This window comes from Pleurodeles waltl, chromosome 9 (genome assembly GCF_031143425.1).
Source record: "Pleurodeles waltl isolate 20211129_DDA chromosome 9, aPleWal1.hap1.20221129, whole genome shotgun sequence".
In the NCBI taxonomy this organism is placed as follows: Eukaryota; Metazoa; Chordata; class Amphibia; order Caudata; family Salamandridae; genus Pleurodeles; species Pleurodeles waltl.
In genome coordinates, this window is record NC_090448.1 from 26,610,945 (window position 1) to 26,632,971 (window position 22,027).

Here is a 22,027-nt window from a genome sequence, read left to right on the forward strand (position 1 = left end):
CGGCCTGGAGCCCGGAGGGAGTGCTAGCGCTCCCTCCGTGGGGTTCCCCCCCACACCTCCAAGGCGGGGATGGAAGGGGAAGACCTTCCCCTTCCACCCGACCCCCCCACCTCCTCCTGTGATTGTCACAAGGCCTACTCCCATCACGCGCTGCAAGCTGAGCAAAAGCATTTCTCTTCCGATCGCGTGGAGGAGGCCAGAGAGGCTTCAAAGGGAAGGAAAGGAATTTCCTTTCCTTTGAGGTCTCTCTCAGCGTTTTAGCAGCTGGATTGCAAGCAATCCGGCTGCTAAAACGCCCACTAGACACCAGGGATTTATTTTTTGAAATGAAATTGGCATAAGGGAGCGACCCCTTGGGCAAGGGTCGCTCCCGGTGGGGCATTTTTTTTAAGGCCTTTTCTGCCCCCGGGGGGGGCAGAAACCTCTAGGCACCAGGGATAAAAAAAAAAATTGTTTTGTTTTTGTTTTTGGAGGTGGGGAGCGACCCCTTAGGCAAGGGTCGCTCCCAGAGGGGGCAAATTATATTTAGGCCATTTCTGTCCCCTTGGGGGCAGATTGGCCTATTTTTATGAGGCCAATCTGCCCCCAAGGGGACAGAAACCACTAGACACCAGGGAGTTTTTTTGGGGGGGGTAATTTCACGCAAGGGGAGCGACCCCTTAGGCAAGGGTTGTTCCCCTGAGGGGCAAATTTATTTTAGGCCATTTCTGCCCCCTTGGGGGACAGATCAGCCTATTTTAATTAGGCCGATCTGCCCCCAAGGGGGGCAGAAACCACTAGGCACTGGGGATTTTTGTTGTTGTTGTACAGATGGGGAGCGACCCCTTAGGCAAGGGTCGCTCCCCTGGATGGGCAAATTGTATTTAGGCCATTTCTGCCCCCTTTGGGGGCAGATCGGCCGGAAACCACTAGGCACCAGGGATCTTTTTCTTTGCGCCAACATCACGCAAGGGGAGCGACCCCGTAGGCAAGGGTCGCTCCCCAGGGGGGTGGTGGGGGGGAATTTATTTTAGGCCAAACCTATAGGCGCCAGGGCAAATATTTTTTTTGGTGTTTTTTTTTTGTTTGTTTGGTTTTTTTTAGATGGGGAGCGACCCATTAGGCAAGGGTCGCTCCCCTGGGGGGCAAATTGTATTTAGACCATTTCTGCCCCCCTTCGGGGCAAATCGGCCGATTTTAGGTCAATCTGCCCCCAAGGGGCAGGAACAACTAGGCACTGGGGATCAAAGTGCCCCCCCCCTACCCCCACCGGGGCCGGCTGAGCTGGAGGCCAAAATCCACAGGTAGGCACTTTGCAAAAAACACCTCTGTTTTCTGTGAAAAAAAAGTGATGTGTCCACGTTGTGTTTTGGGCCATTTCCTTTCGTGGGCGCTAGGCCTACCCACACAAGTGAGGTGCCATTTTTATCGGGCGACTTGGGGGAACGCTGGGTGGAAGGAAATTTGTGGCTCCTCTCAGATTCCAGGACTTTCTGTCACCGAAATGAGAGGAAAACGTGTTTTTTTGGTCAAAATTTGAGGTTTGCAAAGGATTCTGGGTAACAGAACCTGGTCAGAGCCCCACAAGTCACCCCATCTTGGATTCCCCTAAGTGTCTAGTTTTCAAAAATGCGCTGGTTTGCTAGGTTTCCCTAGGTGCTGACTGAGCTAGAGGCCAAAATCGACAGGTAGGCACTTTGCAAAAAACACCTCTGTTTTCTGTGAAAAAATGTGATGTATCCACATTGTGTTTTGAGCCATTTCCTTTCATGGGCGCTAGGCCTACCCACACAAGTGAGGTACCATTTTTATCGGGAGACTTGGGGGAATACAGAATAGCAAAACAAGTGTTATTGCCCCTTGTCTTTCTCTAAATTTGTTCCTTCCAAATGTAAGGCAGTGTGTAAAAAAGACATCGATTTGATTAATGCCCTGTAATTCACATGCTAGAATGGGCACCCCGGAATTCAGAGATGTGCAAATAACCACTGCTTCTCAACACCTTTCCTTGTGGCCATTTTGGAGATACAAAGGTTTTCTTGATACCTATTTTTCACTTTTTATATTTCAGCCAATGAATTGCTGTATACCCGGTACAGAATAAAAACCCATTGCAAGGTGCAGCTCATTTATTGGCTCTGGGTACCTAGAGTTCTTGATGAACCTACAAGCCCTATATATCCCCACAACCAGAAGAGTCCAGCTGACGTAACAGTATATTGCTTTTAAAAATCTGACATCGCAGGAAAAAGTCACAGAGTAAAACGTGGAGAAAAATTGCTGTTTTTTTACCTCAATTTCAATATTTTTTCATTTCAGCTGTTATTTTCTGTACGAATACTTGTAGGATCTACACAAATGACCCCTTGCTGAATTCAGAATTTTGTCTACTTTTCAGAAATATTTAGCTTTCTGAGATCCAGCATTGGTTTCTCAGCCATTTTGGTAAGTAACTGGAAGGAGGCTGAAAGCCCAAAAATTTGTAAAAATGGGGTATGTCCCAGTAAAATGTCAAAATTGTATTGAAAAATTGGGTTTTCCAATTCAAGTCTGCCTGTTCCTGAAAGCTGGGAAGATGGTGATCTTGCCACCGCAAACCCTTTGTTGGTGCCATTTTCAGGGAAAAAAACACGAGCTGCCTTCTGCAGCCCTTTTTTCCCCATTTAAAAAAAAAAAAAATGTCACTGTATTTTGGCTAATTTCTTGGTCTCTTTCAGGGGAACCCACAAAGTCTGGGCACCTCTAGAATCCCTAGGATGTTGGAAAAAAAGGACGCAAATTTGGCATGGGTAGCTCATGTGAACAAAAAGTTATGGGGGCCTAAGCGCGAACTGCCCCAAATAGCCAAAAAAAGGCTCGGCATAGGAGGGGGAAAAGGCCTGGCAGCGAAGGGGTTAAGATGTTGAGGTCATTGGTATTGAATACTGTCTCCTGCATAAGTGAATTAGCATGCCAGTTTCTCCTTTATCAATGAGCTGAGGAGGTCATTGTGGGCTGATAGAACCACAATCGCAGTTCTATGACTGGGACGGAAGCCTTCTTGTTGTCCGTCCTTTAGGTTATTAGATTCTGCAAAATCCTTAAACTTTTCCAGAGTCATTCTTTTCAGAAGTTTGCCCGTGTAAGAAAACAATGAGATGGGTCTAGGATTGAACATTACGTTGACTCCCAGGCTTACTACAAATGCCTTCAAGACGTGTGTAAAAATGCCATTAAACCTATTAAAACACTGAGGAGGTTGTTACTTGCAAATAAAAGGAGGAGTGTTTTTTCATGCCATGAAGAAATGGGATCATTTGAGGAACATGAAGGGTGGATTTAGATATGTTCTGAAAAAGATAATCTTCTACAGTTTGTGAGAAGGTGTCTAGATGTCTCCCAATCGATAGTCAACATTTTAGTATAGAGTTATAAGCCACCAGGCTGGCAGATTTTAGGTTCATAGTTGGCAAAGTAGAACCTAGGAGGCTCCAAGTCAAAACTGAAGATGGCATGTCCTTGAGGTTCTCTAACTCCTGGAGATGCTCTTCTGGACGAGTAGGAGATGGACGGGGAGGTATTAGGTGATCCAGTGAAGTACGCTGCTTGAAAACACATAGGGTGTTGACCAGATCTTGAAGATTAACAGTGTCAAAGGCAACAAAAAGGTCACATAAGACCCAAAGTTGGGGGGTCACCATTGCCTTCGATGAGAATGTTGTTGTTTACAACATGGATGGATGGATAGATAAGTATTGCAGAAAATTGCTGTAGCAGATTTGGGTCTTCAGTTCAATGGCATCAGCTATCTTTACAGGGAAGGGTTGATGTGAGATAGGTCATTATTACCAAGTTCTTTGGAGCTTGGTTATACATTCTGTTTTGACCTCATGTGGAAGGATGGCTTGTGTGAGAGATGTGTTGAGGAGGACAGCAAGTGCTCCACTGGCAAGGGACCTTCCATGCCACATTTTCATCTTACAGACCAGTGAGGATGTCCGTGAGGTTTGGCATTGAGCATGGCTTGAAGAGGGTGTACTTGAGTGTTGATTAGTTGAATGGATTTGGGTTCTATATATATGAGGCTGCTGGGATTGGAGTGTTTGTGTGTGTGTGCTTGCTGTGAGTTCAGTGGTTGAGAGATGGTGGCCAGTGTGCTATGAGGGCTGATGCAGACACGTGTTGAAAGCTTACCTGAGGTGCAGGGGTTCTGGCCCTTCCTGAATATGTAGTCATGTTGTAGGAAGTTGGCTCTGTATGTGCTATTTCAAAGTAAGGAATAGCATGCACAGAGTCCAAGGGTTCCCCTTAGAGGTAAAATAGTGGTAAAAATAGATAATACTAATGCTCTATTTTGTGGTAGTGTGGTCGAGCAGTAGGCTTATCCAAGGAGTAGTGTTAAGCATTTGTTGTACATACACATAGACAATAAATGAGGTACACACACTCAGAGACAAATCCAGCCAATAGGTTTTGTTATAGAAAAATATATTTTCTTAGTTTATTTTAAGAACCACAGGTTCAAATTTAACATGTAATATCTTGTTTGAAAGGTATTGCAGGTAAGTACATTAGGAACTTTGAATCATTTCAATTGCATGTATACTTTTCAAGTTATTGACAAATAGCTACTTTAAAAGTGGACACAGTGCAACTTTCACAGTTCCTGGGGGAGGTAAGTTTTTGTTAGTTTTACCAGGTAAGTAAGACACTTACAGGGTTCAGTTCTTGGTCCAAGGTAGCCCACCGTTGGGGGTTCAGAGCAACCCCAAAGTTACCACACCAGCAGCTCAGGGCCGGTCAGGTGCAGAGTTCAAAGTGGTGCCCAAAACGCATAGGCTAGAATGGAGAGAAGGGGGTGCCCCGGTTCCGGTCTGCTTGCAGGTAAGTACCCGCGTCTTCGGAGGGCAGACCAGGGGGGTTTTGTAGGGCACCGGGGGGGACACAAGCCCACACAGAAATTTCACCCACAGCGGCGCGGGGGCGGCCGGGTGCAGTGTAGAAACAAGCGTCGGGTTTTCAATGTTAGTCTATGAGAGATCAAGGGATCTCTTCAGTGCTGCAGACAGGCAAGGGGGGGCTTCCTCAGGGAAACCTCCACTTGGTCAAGGGAGAGGGACTCCTGGGGGTCACTTCTGCAGTGAAAGTCCGGTCCTTCAGGTCCTGGGGGCTGCGGGTGCAGGGTCTTTTCCAGGCGTCGGGACTTAGGTTTCAGAGAGTCGCGGTCAGGGGAAGCCTCGGGATTCCCTCTGCAGGCGGCGCTGTGGGGGCTCAGGGGGGACAGGTTTTGGTACTCACAGTCGTAGAGTAGTCCGGGGGTCCTCCCTGAGGTGTTGGTTCTCCACCAGCCGAGTCGGGGTCGCCGGGTGCAGTGTTGCAAGTCTCACGCTTCTTGCGGGGAGTTGCAGGGTTCTTTAAAGCTGCTTCTTGAAACAAAGTGGCAGTCTTTTTGGAGCAGGTCCGCTGTCCTCGGGAGTTTCTTGTCGTCGTCGAAGCAGGGCAGTCCTCAGAGGATTCAGAGGTCGCTGGTCCCTTTGGAAGGCGTCGCTGGAGCAGAGTTCTTTGGAAGGCAGGAGACAGGCCGGTGAGTTTCTGGAGCCAAGGCAGTTGTTGTCTTCTGGTCTTCCTCTGCAGGGGTTTTCAGCTGGGCAGTCCTTCTTCTTGTTGTTGCAGGAATCTAATTTTCTAGGGTTCAGGGTAGCCCTTAAATACTAAATTTAAGGGCGTGTTTAGGTCTGGGGGGTTAGTAGCCAATGGCTACTAGCCCTGAGGGTGGGTACACCCTCTTTGTGCCTCCTCCCAAGGGGAGGGGGTCACAATCCTAACCCTATTGGGGGAATCCTCCATCTGCAAGATGGAGGATTTCTAAAAGTTAGAGTCACCTCAGCTCAGGACACCTTAGGGGCTGTCCTGACTGGCCAGTGACTCCTCCTTGTTATTCTCATTATTTTCTCCGGCCTTGCCGCCAAAAGTGGGGGCCGGGCCGGAGGGGGCGGGCAACTCCACTAGCTGGAGTGTCCTGCGGTGCTGTGACAAAGGGGTGAGCCTTTGAGGCTCACCGCCAGGTGTTACAGCTCCTGCCTGGGGGAGGTGTTAGCATCTCCACCCAGAGCAGGCTTTGTTACTGGCCTCAGAGTGACAAAGGCACTCTCCCCATGGGGCCAGCAACATGACTCTAGTGTGGCAGGCTGCTGGAACTAGTCAGCCTACACAGATAGTCGGTTAAGTTTCAGGGGGCACCTCTAAGGTGCCCTCTGGGGTGTATTTTGCAATAAAATGTACACTGGCATCAGTGTGCTTTTATTGTGCTGAGAAGTTTGATACCAAACTTCCCAGTTTTCAGTGTAGCCATTATGGTGCTGTGGAGTTCGTGTAAAACAGACTCCCAGACCATATACTCTTATGGCTACCCTGCACTTACAATGTCTAAGGTTTTGCTTAGACACTGTAGGGGTACAGTGCTCATGCACTGGTACCCTCACCTATGGTATAGTGCACCCTGCCTTAGGGCTGTAAGGCCTGCTAGAGGGGTGTCTTACCTATACTGCATAGGCAGTGAGAGGCTGGCATGGCACCCTGAGGGGAGTGCCATGTCGACTTACTTGTTTTGTCCTCACTAGCACACACAAGCTGGCAAGCAGTGTGTCTGTGCTGAGTGAGAGGTCTCCAGGGTGGCATAAGACATGCTGCAGCCCTTAGAGACCTTCCTTGGCATCAGGGCCCTTGGTACTAGAAGTACCAGTTACAAGGGACTTATCTGGATGTCAGGGTCTGCCAATTGTGGATACAAAAGTACAGGTTAGGGAAAGAACACTGGTGCTGGGGCCTGGTTAGCAGGCCTCAGCACACTTTCAATTGTAAACATAGCATCAGCAAAGGCAAAAAGTCAGGGGGCAACCATGCCAAGGAGGCATTTCCTTACACAACCCCCCCCAAACGAAAGAGGATGAGACTAACCTTTCCCAAGAGAGTCTTCATTTTCTAAGTGGAAGAACCTGGAAAGGCCATCTGCATTGGCATGGGCAGTCCCAGGTCTGTGTTCCACTATAAAGTCCATTCCCTGTAGGGAGATGGACCACCTCAACAGTTTAGGATTTTCACCTTTCATTTGCATCAGCCATTTGAGAGGTCTGTGGTCAGTTTGAACTAGGAAGTGAGTCCCAAAGAGGTATGGTCTCAGCTTCTTCAGGGACCAAACCACAGCAAAGGCCTCCCTCTCAATGGCACTCCAACGCTGCCCCCTGGGGAGTAACCTCCTGCTAATGAAAGCAACAGGCTGGTCAAGGCCATCATCATTTGTTTGGGACAAAACTGCCCCTATCCCATGTTCAGAGGCATCTGTCTGCACAATGAACTGCTTAGAATAATCTGGAGCTTTTAGAACTGGTGCTGAGCACATTGCTTGTTTCAGGGTGTCAAAGGCCTGTTGGCATTCCACAGTCCAGTTCACTTTCTTGGGCATTTTCTTGGAGGTGAGTTCAGTGAGGGCTGTCACAATGGATCCATATCCCTTCACAAACCTCCTGTAGTACCCAGTCAAGCCAAGGAATGCCCTGACTTAGGTCTGGGTTTTTGGAGCTACCCAGTCCAGAATAGTCTGGATCTTGGGTTGGAGTGGCTGAACTTGGCCTCCACCTACAAGGTGGCCCAAGTAAACCACAGTTCCCTGCCCTATCTGGCATTTGGATGCCTTGATAGAGAGGCCTGCAGATTGCAGAGCCTTCAAAACCTTCTTCAGGTGGACCAGGTGATCCTGCCAGGTGGAGCTAAAGACAGCAATATCATCAAGATAAGCTGTGCTAAAGGACTCCAAACCAGCAAGGACTTGATTCACCAACCTTTGGAAGGTGGCAGGGGCATTCTTTAAACCAAAGGGCATAACAGTAAACTGATAATGCCCATCAGGTGTGGAGAATGCTGTTTTCTCTTTTGCTCCAGGTGCCATTTTTATTTGCCAGTACCCTGCTGTCAAGTCAAAGGTACTTAAGAATTTGGCAGCACCTAATTTATCTATGAGCTCATCAGCTCTAGGAATTGGATGAGCATCTGTCTTGGTGACAGAATTGAGCCCTCTGTAGTCCACACAAAACCTCATCTCTTTCTTTCCATCTTTGGTGTGAGGTTTGGGGACTAAGACCACTGGGCTAGCCCAGGGGCTGTCAGAGCGCTCAATTACTCCCAATTCCAGCATCTTGTGGACTTCCACCTTGATGCTTTCCTTAACATGGTCAGACTGTCGAAAGATTTTGTTTTTGACAGGCATGCTGTCTCCTGTGTCCACATCATGGGTACACAGGTGTGTCTGACCAGGGGTTAAGGAGAAGAGTTCAGGAAACTGTTGTAGGACCCTCCTACAATCAGCTTGCTGTTGGCCAGAGAGGGTGTCTGAATAGATCACTCCATCTACTGAGCCATCTTTTGGGTCTGATGATAGAAGATCAGGGAGAGGTTCACTCTCTGCCTCCTGATCCTCATCTGTTACCATCAACAGATTTACATCAGCCCTGTCATGGAAGAGCTTAAGGCGGTTCACATGGATCACCCTCTTGGGGCTCCTGCTTGTGCCCAGGTCCACCAGGTAGGTGACCTGACTCTTCCTTTCTAGCACTGGGTAAGGGCCACTCCATTTGTCCTGGAGTGCTCTGGGAGCCACAGGCTCCAGAACCCAGACTTTCTGCCCTGGTTGGAACTCAACCAGTGCAGCCTTTTGGTCATACCAAAACTTCTGGAGCTGTTGGCTGGCCTCAAGGTTTTTGGTTGCTTTTTCCATGTACTCTGCCATTCTAGAGCGAAGGCCAAGTACATAGTCCACTATGTCTTGTTTAGGCTCATGAAGAGGTCTCTCCCAGCCTTCTTTAACAAGAGCAAGTGGTCCCCTTACAGGGTGACCAAACAGAAGTTCAAAGGGTGAGAATCCTACTCCCTTCTGTGGCACCTCTCTGTAAGCAAAAAGCAGACATGGCAAGAGGACATCCCATCTCCTTTTGAGTTTTTCTGGGAGCCCCATGATCATGCCTTTTAATGTCTTGTTGAATCTCTCAACTAAGCCATTAGTTTGTGGATGGTATGGTGTAGTGAATTTGTAAGTCACTCCACACTCATTCCACATGTGTTTTAGGTATGCTGACATGAAGTTGGTACCTCTGTCAGACACCACCTCCTTAGGGAAACCCACTCTGGTAAAGATACCAATGAGGGCCTTGGCTACTGCAGGGGCAGTAGTCGACCTAAGGGGAATAGCTTCAGGATACCTAGTAGCATGATCCACTACTACTAGGATATACATATTTCCTGAGGCTGTGGGAGGTTCCAGTGGACCAACTATGTCCACACCCACTCTTTCAAAGGGGACCCCCACCACTGGAAGTGGAATGAGGGGGGCCTTTGGGTGCCCACCTGTCTTACCACTGGATTGACAGGTGGGGCAGGAGAGGCAAAACTCCTTAACCTTCTGGGACATATTGGGCCAGTAGAAGTGGTTGACTAACCTCTCCCACGTCTTGGTTTGTCCCAAATGCCCAGCAAGGGGAATATCATGGGCTAAGATCAGAATAAACTCTCTGGACGACTGAGGCACTACCACTCTCCTAGTGGCACCAGGTTTGGGGTCTCTGGCCTCAGTGTACAGGAGTCCATCTTCCCAATAGACCCTATGTGTTCCATTTTTCTTGCCCTTGGACTCTTCAGCAGCTTGCTGCCTAAGGCCTTCAAGAGAGGGACAGGTTTCTTGTCCCTTACACAGCTCCTCCCTTGAGGGTCCCCCTGGGCCTAAGAGCTCAACCTGATAAGGTTCAAGCTCCAAAGGCTCAGTTCCCTCAGAGGGCAGAACTTCTTCCTGAGAAGAGAGGTTCCCTTTTTCTGACTGTGTTGCAGTTGGTTTCCCAACTGACTTTCCTTTTCTCTTGGTAGGCTGGGCCATTTTTCCAGACTCCAGCTCTACTTTTTCACCCTGTGCCTTGCATTGTGCTCTGGTTTTTACACACACCAGTTCAGGGATACCCAGCATGGCTGCATGGGTTTTTAGTTCTACCTCAGCCCATGCTGAGGACTCCAGGTCATTTCCAAGCAGACAGTCTACTGGGATGTTTGAGGAGACCACCACCTGTTTCAGGCCATTGACCCCTCCCCATTCTAAAGTTACCATTGCCATGGGATGTGCTTTAGTTTGATTGTCAGCATTGGTGACTGTATAAGTTTTTCCAGTCAGGTATTGGCCAGGGGAAACCAGTTTCTCTGTCACCATGGTGACACTGGCACCTGTATCCCTCAGGCCCTCTACACTTGTCCCATTAATAAAGAGCTGCTGCCTGTATTTTTGCATGTTAGGAGGCCAGGCAGCTAGTGTGGCTAAATCCACCCCACCCTCAGAGACTAGAGTAGCTTCAGTGTGGACCCTGATTTGCTCTGGGCACACTGTTGATCCCACTTGGAGACTAGCCATTCCAGTGTTACCTGGATTGGAGTTTGGAGTGGAACTTTTCTTGGGACAGGCCTTGTCTCCAGTTTGGTGTCCAGACTGACTACAGTTTCGACACCAGGCCTTTTTGGGATCAAAGTTTTTACCCTTGTACCCAGGATTGTTTTGTGAAGAGGCTCTGGGCCCACCCTCGTGTGCAGGTTTTTGGGGGCCTGTAGAAGACTCTTGACTATTTTTATTTTTGGCTGTCTCACCACCTTTCCCCTGGGGAGGTTTTGTGACCCCTTTCTTTTGGTCACCCCCTGTGGAAGTTTTGGACACCCTAGTCTTGACCCAATGGTCCGCCTTCTTTCCCAATTCTTGGGGAGAAATTGGTCCTAGGTCTACCAGATGCTGATGCAGTTTATCATTGAAACAATTACTTAACAGGTGTTCTTTCACAAATAAATTGTACAGCCCATCATAATTACTTACACCACTGCCTTGAATCCAACCATCTAGTGTTTTTACTGAGTAGTCTACAAAGTCAACCCAGGTCTGGCTCGAGGATTTTTGAGCCCCCCTGAATCTAATCCTATACTCCTCAGTGGAGAATCCAAAGCCCTCAATCAGGGTACCCTTCATGAGGTCATAAGATTCTGCATCTTTTCCAGAGAGTGTGAGGAGTCTATCCCTACACTTTCCTGTGAACATTTCCCAAAGGAGAGCACCCCAGTGAGATCTGTTCACTTTTCTGGTGACACAAGCCCTCTCAAAAGCTGTGAACCATTTGGTGATGTCATCACCATCTTCATATTTAGTTACAATCCCTTTGGGGATTTTCAACATGTCAGGAGAATCTCTGACCCTATTTATGTTGCTGCCACCATTGATGGGTCCTAGGCCCATCTCTTGTCTTTCCCTCTCTATGGCTAGGATCTGTCTTTCCAAAGCCAATCTTTTGGCCATCCTGGCTAACTGGATGTCCTCTTCACTGGGGTTATCCTCAGTGATTTCAGAGTTGTTGGTCCCTCCTGTGAGGGAACCAGCATCTCTGACTATTATTTGTGGAGTCAGGGCTTGAGTAGCCCTGCTCTCCCTAAGTAGGACTGGAGGGGGGGAATTTCCCTCCAAGTCACTATCTTCATCCTCTGAGTTGCCACCCTCAGAGGGATTGGCCTTTTCAAACTCTGCCAAAAGCTCCTGGAGCTGTATTTTGGTAGGTTTGGGGCCTATTGTTATTTTCTTTAGTTTACAGAGTGACCTTAGCTCTCTCATCTGTAGATGGAGGTAAGGTGTGGTGTCGAGTTCCACCACAGTCACATCTGTGCTAGACATTTTGCTTCTAAAAGTTGGAATACTTTTAAAGAATCTACAACTAGTTCTAGGTTCTAATTCAAACTTTTACAAACTTTTAAACTCTAAAAGAAATGCTAAACAGGATCTAACACAAGGCCCTAGCAGGTCTTTTAAGAATTTAGAAAACTTTTCAAATTGCAAAAATCAATTTCTAATGACAATTTTGGAATTTGTCGTGTGATCAGGTATTGGCTGAGTAGTCCAGCAAATGCAAAGTCTTGTACCCCACCGCTGATCCACCAATGTAGGAAGTTGGCTCTGTATGTGCTATTTCAAAGTAAGGAATAGCATGCACAGAGTCCAAGGGTTCCCCTTAGAGGTAAAATAGTGGTAAAAATAGATAATACTAATGCTCTATTTTGTGGTAGTGTGGTCGAGCAGTAGGCTTATCCAAGGAGTAGTGTTAAGCATTTGTTGTACATACACATAGACAATAAATGAGGTACACACACTCAGAGACAAATCCAGCCAATAGGTTTTGTTATAGAAAAATATCTTTTCTTAGTTTATTTTAAGAACCACAGGTTCAAATTTAACATGTAATATCTTGTTTGAAAGGTATTGCAGGTACGTACATTAGGAACTTTGAATCATTTCAATTGCATGTATACTTTTCAAGGTATTGACAAATAGCTACTTTAAAAGTGGACACTTAGTGCAATTTTCACAGTTCCTGGGGGAGGTAAGTTTTTGTTAGTTTTACCAGGTAAGTAAGACACTTACAGGGTTCAGTTCTTGGTCCAAGGTAGCCCACCGTTGGGGGTTCAGAGCAACCCCAAAGTTACCACACCAGCAGCTCAGGGCCGGTCAGGTGCAGAGTTCAAAGTGGTGCCCAAAACGCATAGGCTAGAATGGAGAGAAGGGGGTGCCCCGGTTCCGGTCTGCTTGCAGGTAAGTACCCGCGTCTTCGGAGGGCAGACCAGGGGGGTTTTGTAGGGCACCGGGGGGGACACAAGCCCACACAGAAATTTCACCCACAGCGGCGCGGGGGCGGCCGGGTGCAGTGTAGAAACAAGCGTCGGGTTTTCAATGTTAGTCTATGAGAGATCAAGGGATCTCTTCAGCGCTGCAGGCAGGCAAGGGGGGGCTTCCTCGGGGAAACCTCCACTTGGTCAAGGGAGAGGGACTCCTGGGGGTCACTTCTGCAGTGAAAGTCCGGTCCTTCAGGTCCTGGGGGCTGCGGGTGCAGGGTCTTTTCCAGGCGTCGGGACTTAGGTTTCAGAGAGTCGCGGTCAGGGGAAGCCTCGGGATTCCCTCTGCAGGCGGCGCTGTGGGGGCTCAGGGGGGACAGGTTTTGGTACTCACAGTCGTAGAGTAGTCCGGGGGTCCTCCCTGAGGTGTTGGTTCTCCACCAGCCGAGTCGGGGTCGCCGGGTGCAGTGTTGCAAGTCTCACGCTTCTTGCGGGGAGTTGCAGGGTTCTTTAAAGCTGCTTCTTGAAACAAAGTTGCAGTCTTTTTGGAGCAGGTCCGCTGTCCTCGGGAGTTTCTTGTCGTCGTCGAAGCAGGGCAGTCCTCAGAGGATTCAGAGGTCGCTGGTCCCTTTGGAAGGCGTCGCTGGAGCAGAGTTCTTTGGAAGGCAGGAGACAGGCCGGTGAGTTTCTGGAGCCAAGGCAGTTGTTGTCTTCTGGTCTTCCTCTGCAGGGGTTTTCAGCTGGGCAGTCCTTCTTCTTGTTGTTGCAGGAATCTAATTTTCTAGGGTTCAGGGTAGCCCTTAAATACTAAATTTAAGGGCGTGTTTAGGTCTGGGGGGTTAGTAGCCAATGGCTACTAGCCCTGAGGGTGGGTACACCCTCTTTGTGCCTCCTCCCAAGGGGAGGGGGTCACAATCCTAACCCTATTGGGGGAATCCTCCATCTGCAAGATGGAGGATTTCTAAAAGTTAGAGTCACCTCAGCTCAGGACACCTTAGGGGCTGTCCTGACTGGCCAGTGACTCCTCCTTGTTATTCTCATTATTTTCTCCGGCCTTGCCGCCAAAAGTGGGGGCCGGGGCCGGAGGGGGCGGGCAACTCCACTAGCTGGAGTGTCCTGCGGTGCTGTGACAAAGGGGTGAGCCTTTGAGGCTCACCGCCAGGTGTTACAGCTCCTGCCTGGGGGAGGTGTTAGCATCTCCACCCAGTGCAGGCTTTGTTACTGGCCTCAGAGTGACAAAGGCACTCTCCCCATGGGGCCAGCAACATGTCTCTAGCGTGGCAGGCTGCTGGAACTAGTCAGCCTACACAGATAGTCGGTTAAGTTTCAGGGGGTACCTCTAAGGTGCCCTCTGGGGTGTATTTTGCAATAAAATGTACACTGGCATCAGTGTGCATTTATTGTGCTGAGAAGTTTGATACCAAACTTCCCAGTTTTCAGTGTAGCCATTATGGTGCTGTGGAGTTCGTGTAAAACAGACTCCCAGACCATATACTCTTATGGCTACCCTGCACTTACAATGTCTAAGGTTTTGCTTAGACACTGTAGGGGTACAGTGCTCATGCACTGGTACCCTCACCTATGGTATAGTGCACCCTGCCTTAGGGCTGTAAGGCCTGCTAGAGGGGTGTCTTACCTATACTGCATAGGCAGTGAGAGGCTGGCATGGCACCCTGAGGGGAGTGCCATGTCGACTTACTTGTTTTGTCCTCACTAGCACACACAAGCTGGCAAGCAGTGTGTCTGTGCTGAGTGAGAGGTCTCCAGGGTGGCATAAGACATGCTGCAGCCCTTAGAGACCTTCCTTGGCATCAGGGCCCTTGGTACTAGAAGTACCAGTTACAAGGGACTTATCTGGATGCCAGGGTCTGCCAATTGTGGATACAAAAGTACAGGTTAGGGAAAGAACACTGGTGCTGGGGCCTGGTTAGCAGGCCTCAGCACACTTTCAATTGTAAACATAGCATCAGCAAAGGCAAAAAGTCAGGGGGCAACCATGCCAAGGAGGCATTTCCTTACACATGTAAATAGTGTATTACTATATTATACGATGGCTGCGTTAGACTGAATACTCAATGACTATACATTTTTGGTTAATACTACATCTTGAATAATCCATGAGGCTGAACAGCAAAGGACAGCATTGTGTTGTGTGGTGTATTCTGTTGTCATTATTCAAAGTCATTGTCATACTTACAGACTGACGAGCTAGTGAGAAGGAAATCAGGCTGAGCAACTATTTTTACAGCCTTCTCTGAATACATAATTCAAAGAAATCATGTAATTGCAACAAACCATAAGAATAATTTACAGGTATCTCATCATCCCTTGGTAGCCATTTATGAATCTATTGCTTTTTATGCTGTAACCTTATTTAAAAATATGTAATCTACTTCAATGGTAATATCTATTGAATGCTTATTCACGCTTACTACTCACAGTAGTCCTTTATGTACATTGTGTTACCATGATACAATATTGTACTATTAGTACTTATATTTCATTACTTTAATTACTATTGACTATGCATATTTCTCAAGAGTAATATGGTACACCACTGTGCAGAATAATGCAAGTTATCTTATGCTGTACATTTTTTCTTTCTTTGCTTTTAAATATGGCCATAGATCAGTTGAGTGAAACCAACCCCTGCTCAATCTTCCAGATACTCCAGTTTTTAGGGATGCGTATATGTTGCTGGTGTCTGTTCTCTTGCACCACACACGCCTGACTTGTCTGTCTTCCGTCCCCAGGACATCTGCAGTCAGGCGTACTTCGCCCTACGCTCGCACTCCAGGCTCCTCGTCACCCTCTTTTCTCTGATGATGCTGACTGGTCTTCCTGAGCTCACCAATGATGGTGATCTCCACTACCTGAAGGAGGCGCTCGCACTAGGGAAGGATGAGGACTTTGCCAAGAAGCACATCCTCTACCAGATCTCCATCTGTGAAAACCTGAACTGGACTGTCCAGGCCAACTGGTGGATCCACCTGAAGATCGGGAGCAAGCAGAGTTGATGCAGGCACCTGGCGGGTGTTGGAGCATTGAGAGTTGTGGGTGGCCGAGATGCGCCATCAGGCGTATCTAGTGGTAGTGCAATGTGTCTACTGCCAAGGACTGTGCTTTTTAAACTTCTTAAGAAGCCAAAGTGTGCAGTTCTCAAAGTGGAGGAGTAACCAAAGCACAGTTCTAACCATGAATGAATTTACCTAAAACATATCAGCTCTGTTTGAGCCTGGCCAGCGGCCCGCTGAGTCTGCCAGTCAATGTGGTCCATGTCGCCACATCTGGTGGAGGATCCCAGGCTGTTTCTAACGATACCTGCTATGTTGACCGGTATCTTTTGCCAAAATGTTCTTCCGCTTCTGTTGCAGAAGTAAAACTGAATGTTGAGTCAGCCGCCATGCTGTTTTAGCCTATTCAGCGTATTTTTTTAAAAAATTGTATTGGTTTTCTAATACGTCCACATTGCAAAAACAGTTTCATTTGTGCCATGCACCATCATACCCAGTTCCCTTTCCCTTTCTACCCCAGTAATGCCTTTCTCCAGTTGAAACTTGTGTCAGAACACCAGGTTTACAGCTAGAAAACTGGGGTGCTCTTGACAGTTACCTCCAGACATGTAAACCACCACAGTGCATCTCCTACACTACTTCCTGCAACCCCAAGGTGTAATTTGATGTTTGTCGCTTGTTTGCTCTGAATCCCACGTAGGCTTTGTCACTGATGTCTCACATGATGTAGACAAAACCAGAGTTCTCTCTCCCTTCTTCTCCCATTCTTCTATTTTCTTTCCTTCATATTTTCACTTACAAAGAAAATGTTTTCTTCTATGTTTCCAACACGATGGTATAAACATACCCTGATGGTAACAGTACTCTCAGGACACTGAATGTGAAAATCATCTTGATACTCACATCCTTGTTACTCCTTTTTGGTAGCCTTGATGATCTTATAAGTTTGCCTCAACTGCTCCTTGTATGTACCATATGACACGTGTATTGTCTAACACCTTTTTTCATACATCACATGTAATCGCCCATGTATGTTGTTTGCAATGTATGTTGTGATGCTTTACTATGAGTATTTCATCTCAATAAAATGTTTTGAAATTAAAAAACCCAGACTGCATGACCTGTCACATATTCCTGTGTACCAGGCCCACTACCTCTGCATGTGCTATGTGTAAGTCACCCTTACCAAAGGCCTTTCAGCCCTCAGGCAGGATGCATCATATCACATGTGAGGGCATATATGCATGAACAAATATGCCCTTGCTGTGTTCAGGGAAACATTTTTAATGCATGAGCTGGATACTGGTCACTACGAGTTCAACAGCTATGTCATGGCTTGTCTGAACAAATGGTTGTTTGATATGAAACATCGCATATAAATAAAACCTTACTCATTCCAATGGGAGATTTATTAATATATGCACTTGGATGGCACATTAGAGGTGCCCCCTGAAAAAACTACTAGTGTGTGGACTGACCAGTCCTGACCAGTTCAGCCACCTTTCTGATCCTCTGAGACGAGAGCCAGCGTTCTCAGAGGCCAGGGACAGAAGCCTGTACTGGGCAGGGGTGTTGACATTCCAGGATATGAAACTTCAAAGGCCTAGCCACCTTTGTAATGTAACCCAGGTCCCTCCAGATGGTGGATATGACCAACCCCCATGTCCTGACCCCATTTCTTGGCTGCAAGACAGGCAGGAAAATAAGTAAGATTAGGAGGTGTGCCCCACTCATGCCAGTCCCACCCCTCAGGTGAATCAGCTGAAGTGGACACCACTTTTTAAATTCCTCCATCTTGTTTTAGATGGAATTAGACGTCTAGGGTCAGGGTTATGCCCACTTCTCAACAGAAGTGATCATAGAGAGGGTGTAGTCCCCCTAAAGGTGGGCAACACATTGGCTGCCCCCTGGCTCTCCCTGTAATGCCCCTAAATTGAGTATTCAGGAGGTACCCCTGAACCCAAGAACTCAATTCCTAATGACCTAAGAAGCCCAAGGACACCGAAGAGCCACACCACCAGAAGAGGAGAAAAAGAAGCACCTAACCCGGTACCAACCCTGCCGGCCTGTCTGCGCCGGCCTGTCTGCAACGCCCAATGGACTCTGCACCTAAAAAGCACTTGTCCTACAGCTGAGTTTCCAGAAACCCAGGAGGACTTCCTGCCGTCAAAAAAGACTCAAGACTGCAGTAAGCAGCAGACCTTCTCCCCAACAAACTCTAAAGAAAGGGCTGTGTGCCTCTGGAAGACCCGACACCTGAGGACACCAATGCACCCAAATTGGAGGGGACCAACAGTGCCAACAAGGTTATCCAGCTCCCCAAAGTCTGAGTCCTTCTTGGTTTCACCCCTCCTGGACTCCCTGAAGACACCTGCAGCCTCTGCCTGCAGGCCCCTTCTCCTGCAGCCTCTGTGGTGAGAGAAACCAGACACCAAAAGCAACCACTGCACCCGTTGCCCACGGCCCAAGCTGAAGTCGGCCCCTGGTGTCAGCGACATCCCCCAGCTCTCCCGAGCTTGAGTCCACTGTGGTTTCGCCCCTCCTGGACTAAATGAAAACACCTGCAGACTCAGACCACAGGACCCCTCAACCACAAGTGTTCCCAAACACAGAAACACAACACCAAAGGACACCCCTGCATCCATCACCGCTGGGCCTTGGAGAAGAGGACCAAAGGTGCACTTACGTCCCCAAGCACCCCATGCTTGTTACCTATCTGTTGGTTTTCCCCGATTGGCTTCCTGGCCAGAGCGTGCAGCCTTTTTCCACGGAACCCAATCCCCACTAAAATACATTGGTTACCCGATGCCATGCTACATGTCTGCACCTGGCCACCCCTGTGCTGCCCGGAGTGGCCTGTGGGTGTGGTCCTGACCCTTGCCCAATACTTACCTTTACTCTCAGAGAGTAGTCCCGTACGTCGTCATAAAGCACATGTTTGCTGAACTTGTTTTTCTTCCCAGAGGATAACATTGAAAAACTCTGAAATTCCACTGTGTCCACTTTTGCAATTGAAAATAATTCATACTTAAAAAGGTGCTTACCTTGTAACAAAGTTCTAGGTTTCAAAGTACATATAAAAATAAGTGTTATTTTTCTAATTTGGTCTTGGGTTTATTTTTTGAGTGTGTGCCTCATTTATTGCCTCTGTGTGTGTACAACAAATGCTTAGCGCTAACCTCTGATAATCCTAACTGCTCTCCCACACTACCACAAAAGAAAGCATTAGTCCTGTCTACTTTTGCCTCTGCAAGCCAGCTGGGGATCCACTGGGCTCTCTGCGTGGTGCACTTCTTTTTAGTGCACCATATAGAGAGCCAGATTCCCACAATGGATGACTAGATAAAGGATGGATGGAGGAGAGAGGACTTTGGAATGGGTTTTTTGTGAGTTCATGGTAGTAAAACGAGTTTGAGATGAGGCAGAGAGTAGAAGTAAGGGATATTCTTGAAAGAGTAATAGAATGCGCCATATAGTGTTGGTTTGGGGAGAATAGTTGATCCTGCACAGTGGTGGTGACTGAAGCAACCAGGGGCCCATTTTTATTAGGGTGTGGAGGGATTGGTTGGCTAATAACCTCCTTTATGTGGCTTATTTTTTCTTTCCACACATAACAAGTGTTGGGCAGGCCCACCACACACATAAGGCAGGGCCCTTAATATTACACACTCTTCAGTATATATTGTCGATGTGTGGATAAAGCTGTTTTAGTTTTTGTGAGGTCATATACTGCTTGTACATAATTTCATGCCATGTCTCCCTACCCTGAACACTATGCACTAACTTTGGTAAATCCCTTCAAAGTCTGGTCCAATGCTCCTGCATTATCTCTCTAATAATCTCTCCCATTTCTGCATCTAAGGTCATTTGTGGGTTTCCGGGAGAGTTTTCAATGTGGCTACATGGCTTCTATAAGGCTTTTGATTGTTTCATAAATAAAAAACAGGTTTTTTAAACAGTGCGAGTTCTCTCGCCCCTGCTTCCTTATTCGTTGGCTGCATCGCACCCCGTGTCGGAGTTTAAAATAGCAGTGTATCATTTCCTAGGAGTTTAACGTCAATCTTAAACTGCAGGAATTGCTTAATCATTTGAGTCTCGAATATATTTGGTATGTATACATTCGTTGGAAAAAAATAAAGGTTACAGGGACGTAATGGTTAGGAAATAGAATTTAAAAACGTAGACATTCACTGAAAAAAATAAAGGTTACAGGGATGTTATAGTTAGGTTCATATTTTACGCACACAAAACCATAGCTGTTCAGCAGTTATAGTTATACTTATCTCATGAAACTGTAACTCGAGCCCTAAAGTAACTATAACTCGTGCCCTCGCCATGCACAGGTTTCTCATCAATAATTTTATTGCAGATGTTGCAGTGATATTATCAATGATGCCATAGAAGATGTCATGACTGATGTAATATACAGGGTAATTAGCAGTGCGTGCGATTGTGTACTGGTGGTCTGCAGGTGAGCGGGGGTAAGCACATAGTGATGTTGGGTGGGGCAGTCTGCTGTTTGGCTGTGGAGTCAATTCATCTGGTTGAGGTCTGAGATGTGCTAAGCTTGATTTCCTGGGGTCCAGCAGGGGTACAGCAGCCAATTGCAATATGTGGTGCCTCCCACGCCTATCCGCCATGAGCCTCTACAAAGAGCGCATTGACTGGTGCGTTCTCTGCAGTGGGAGGGGCTACACCAAAGCTCCTCCTCTGCACCTCCTCCCGCAACAAGGAAACTAGCAAGCAAAGAGAACTTTTAACACGTCAAACGTTTTATGATAAATAAGTTAATATTACACTTGTATAGCGGACTGTGCGAATTAAATTGTTTCCAGGCGCTGATTCTTGGTGTCGTTAGCAAAACTTAATAGGTTTAAGCGGAGTCATAAATGAAGTTTAGTCACCTTTGTGAAAATCACACAGTTGTTATGTAAGATATATACTGTTTATGTACCCTCCGTAAACATATATTCTGCTCCAGGGCAAATTTTAAGTGCATAAATATATATATGCTGAACATTTTACTAATTTAAATTTGTCTTATTTGAGTTTACTTTGTATTTTTAACATTATTTTCTGCAACTACAATGTGTCGTTTCGTGCTCAATGTATTGTTTTTGCCTTTATCCTCCTTAATTTCAACGAATGTGCTTCTGATTTGAAAGTCGATGGACACTGGTGGTTAATTCTTATTATTGTGCAAAGGGCCTTCTTCTATGTGGCCAGCAGATGGCAGTGTGAACTCAGTAATATCATAAATCTGCATTTTCAAGTCTGGTGTTAGCCAAGACCTTTTTATTTTACCAAAATAATTTGTATAATATTCTTATTTAACCACCTCTGGTCATCCATTGGTCTGTTGTTGTGTCATTCACATTTTGCTTCCGGTCACTGCAGCATCCAGCAAGGGGCACTGGGTCAGCTCACTTCAGCCACTGGCTAACTTCACTCTGAGTGCCTGCACGTGGCCCTCTCACAAGGTGGGCATCTGCACACAAGGGAGCGCCCTCTAGTCCCGGCACGTGGCCCTCTCACAAGGTGGGCATCCGCACACAAGGGAGCGCCCTCTAGTCCCGGCACGTGGCCCTCTCACAAGGTGGGCATCCGCGCACAAGGGAGTGCCCTCTAGTTCCGGTGTTTTTGTTTTTATTTTATCATTTCTTTAGTGGCATCTGATGTGATAACAGGACCCCTTTAACTGGGCACAGGGCACATTCCAGCTTTATCAGTTCCTGCCTCCTGCTAATGCTGTTTGTTTATTTATTTTATTTATTTAGATTTTGGGGTTTGATGTAGCGCGGACGTGGCCTGGAGGCATCAAAGTGCTTCACTATAAAGCCTGAACACATCGATAACAAACAGAAAATATACATGCACATTTAAGGTGGTTTGAATGCCGGGTTAACCTCTTCCAGGAGGTGGAGTGCTTCTTTCTTTCTTTCTTTCTTTTCTTTCCTTCTTTCTTTCCTAGTTCTCTTTCTTGTTTTCTTTCCTCCTTTCTTTCTTTTTCCCTCCTTTACTACTCTTTCATTTTTGCCTTATTTTCTTCATTTCTTTTTTGCCTTCTTTCATTGTTTCCTGGTTTACTTCTTTCTTTCATGTTTGCCTTCTTTCCTTCTTTCTTCCCTTTCTTTCTCTTTCCTTTCTTCTGTTTTCCTTCATTCTTTATTTTTTCTTTCCTTCTTACTTTACTGCCTTCTTTAATATTTGTCCCCTGTTTCTTTCATTCCTATGTTTTTTCCTTTTTTCCTTTCTTTCCTTCTTTTTTTGCTTTCTTTCTTTTGTCTTTCCTTTATTTCTCCTTTCTTTCATTTTTGCCTTCTTTCCTTTTTTGTTCCTTGTTCCCTTTTGCCTTCATTCTTGCCTTTTTTCTTTCTTTCTTTTTTGCC

The 22,027-nt window shown here is 46.9% G+C and overlaps 1 protein-coding gene across 4 annotated transcripts in view; it reads left to right on the plus strand.

The window, feature by feature from the left end:
* Nucleotides 1-18,739, plus strand: part of LOC138258876 (phosphatidylinositol 4,5-bisphosphate 3-kinase catalytic subunit gamma isoform-like) — a 106,165-nt gene extending 87,426 nt beyond the window's left edge. For 2 of the 4 annotated variants that reach the window (XM_069206180.1, XM_069206179.1), the window contains exon 11: nucleotides 15,378-18,739. In XM_069206180.1, the coding sequence (XP_069062281.1) occupies nucleotides 15,378-15,641 (264 nt within the window). In that variant the 3' untranslated portion in view covers nucleotides 15,642-18,739. Of the gene's footprint in view, nucleotides 1-2,298; nucleotides 2,425-15,377 lie in introns of those variants that run through there. The other 2 variants (XM_069206182.1, XM_069206181.1) reach the window with 2 other exon arrangements.
* Nucleotides 18,740-22,027: the final 3,288 nt, after the last annotated feature.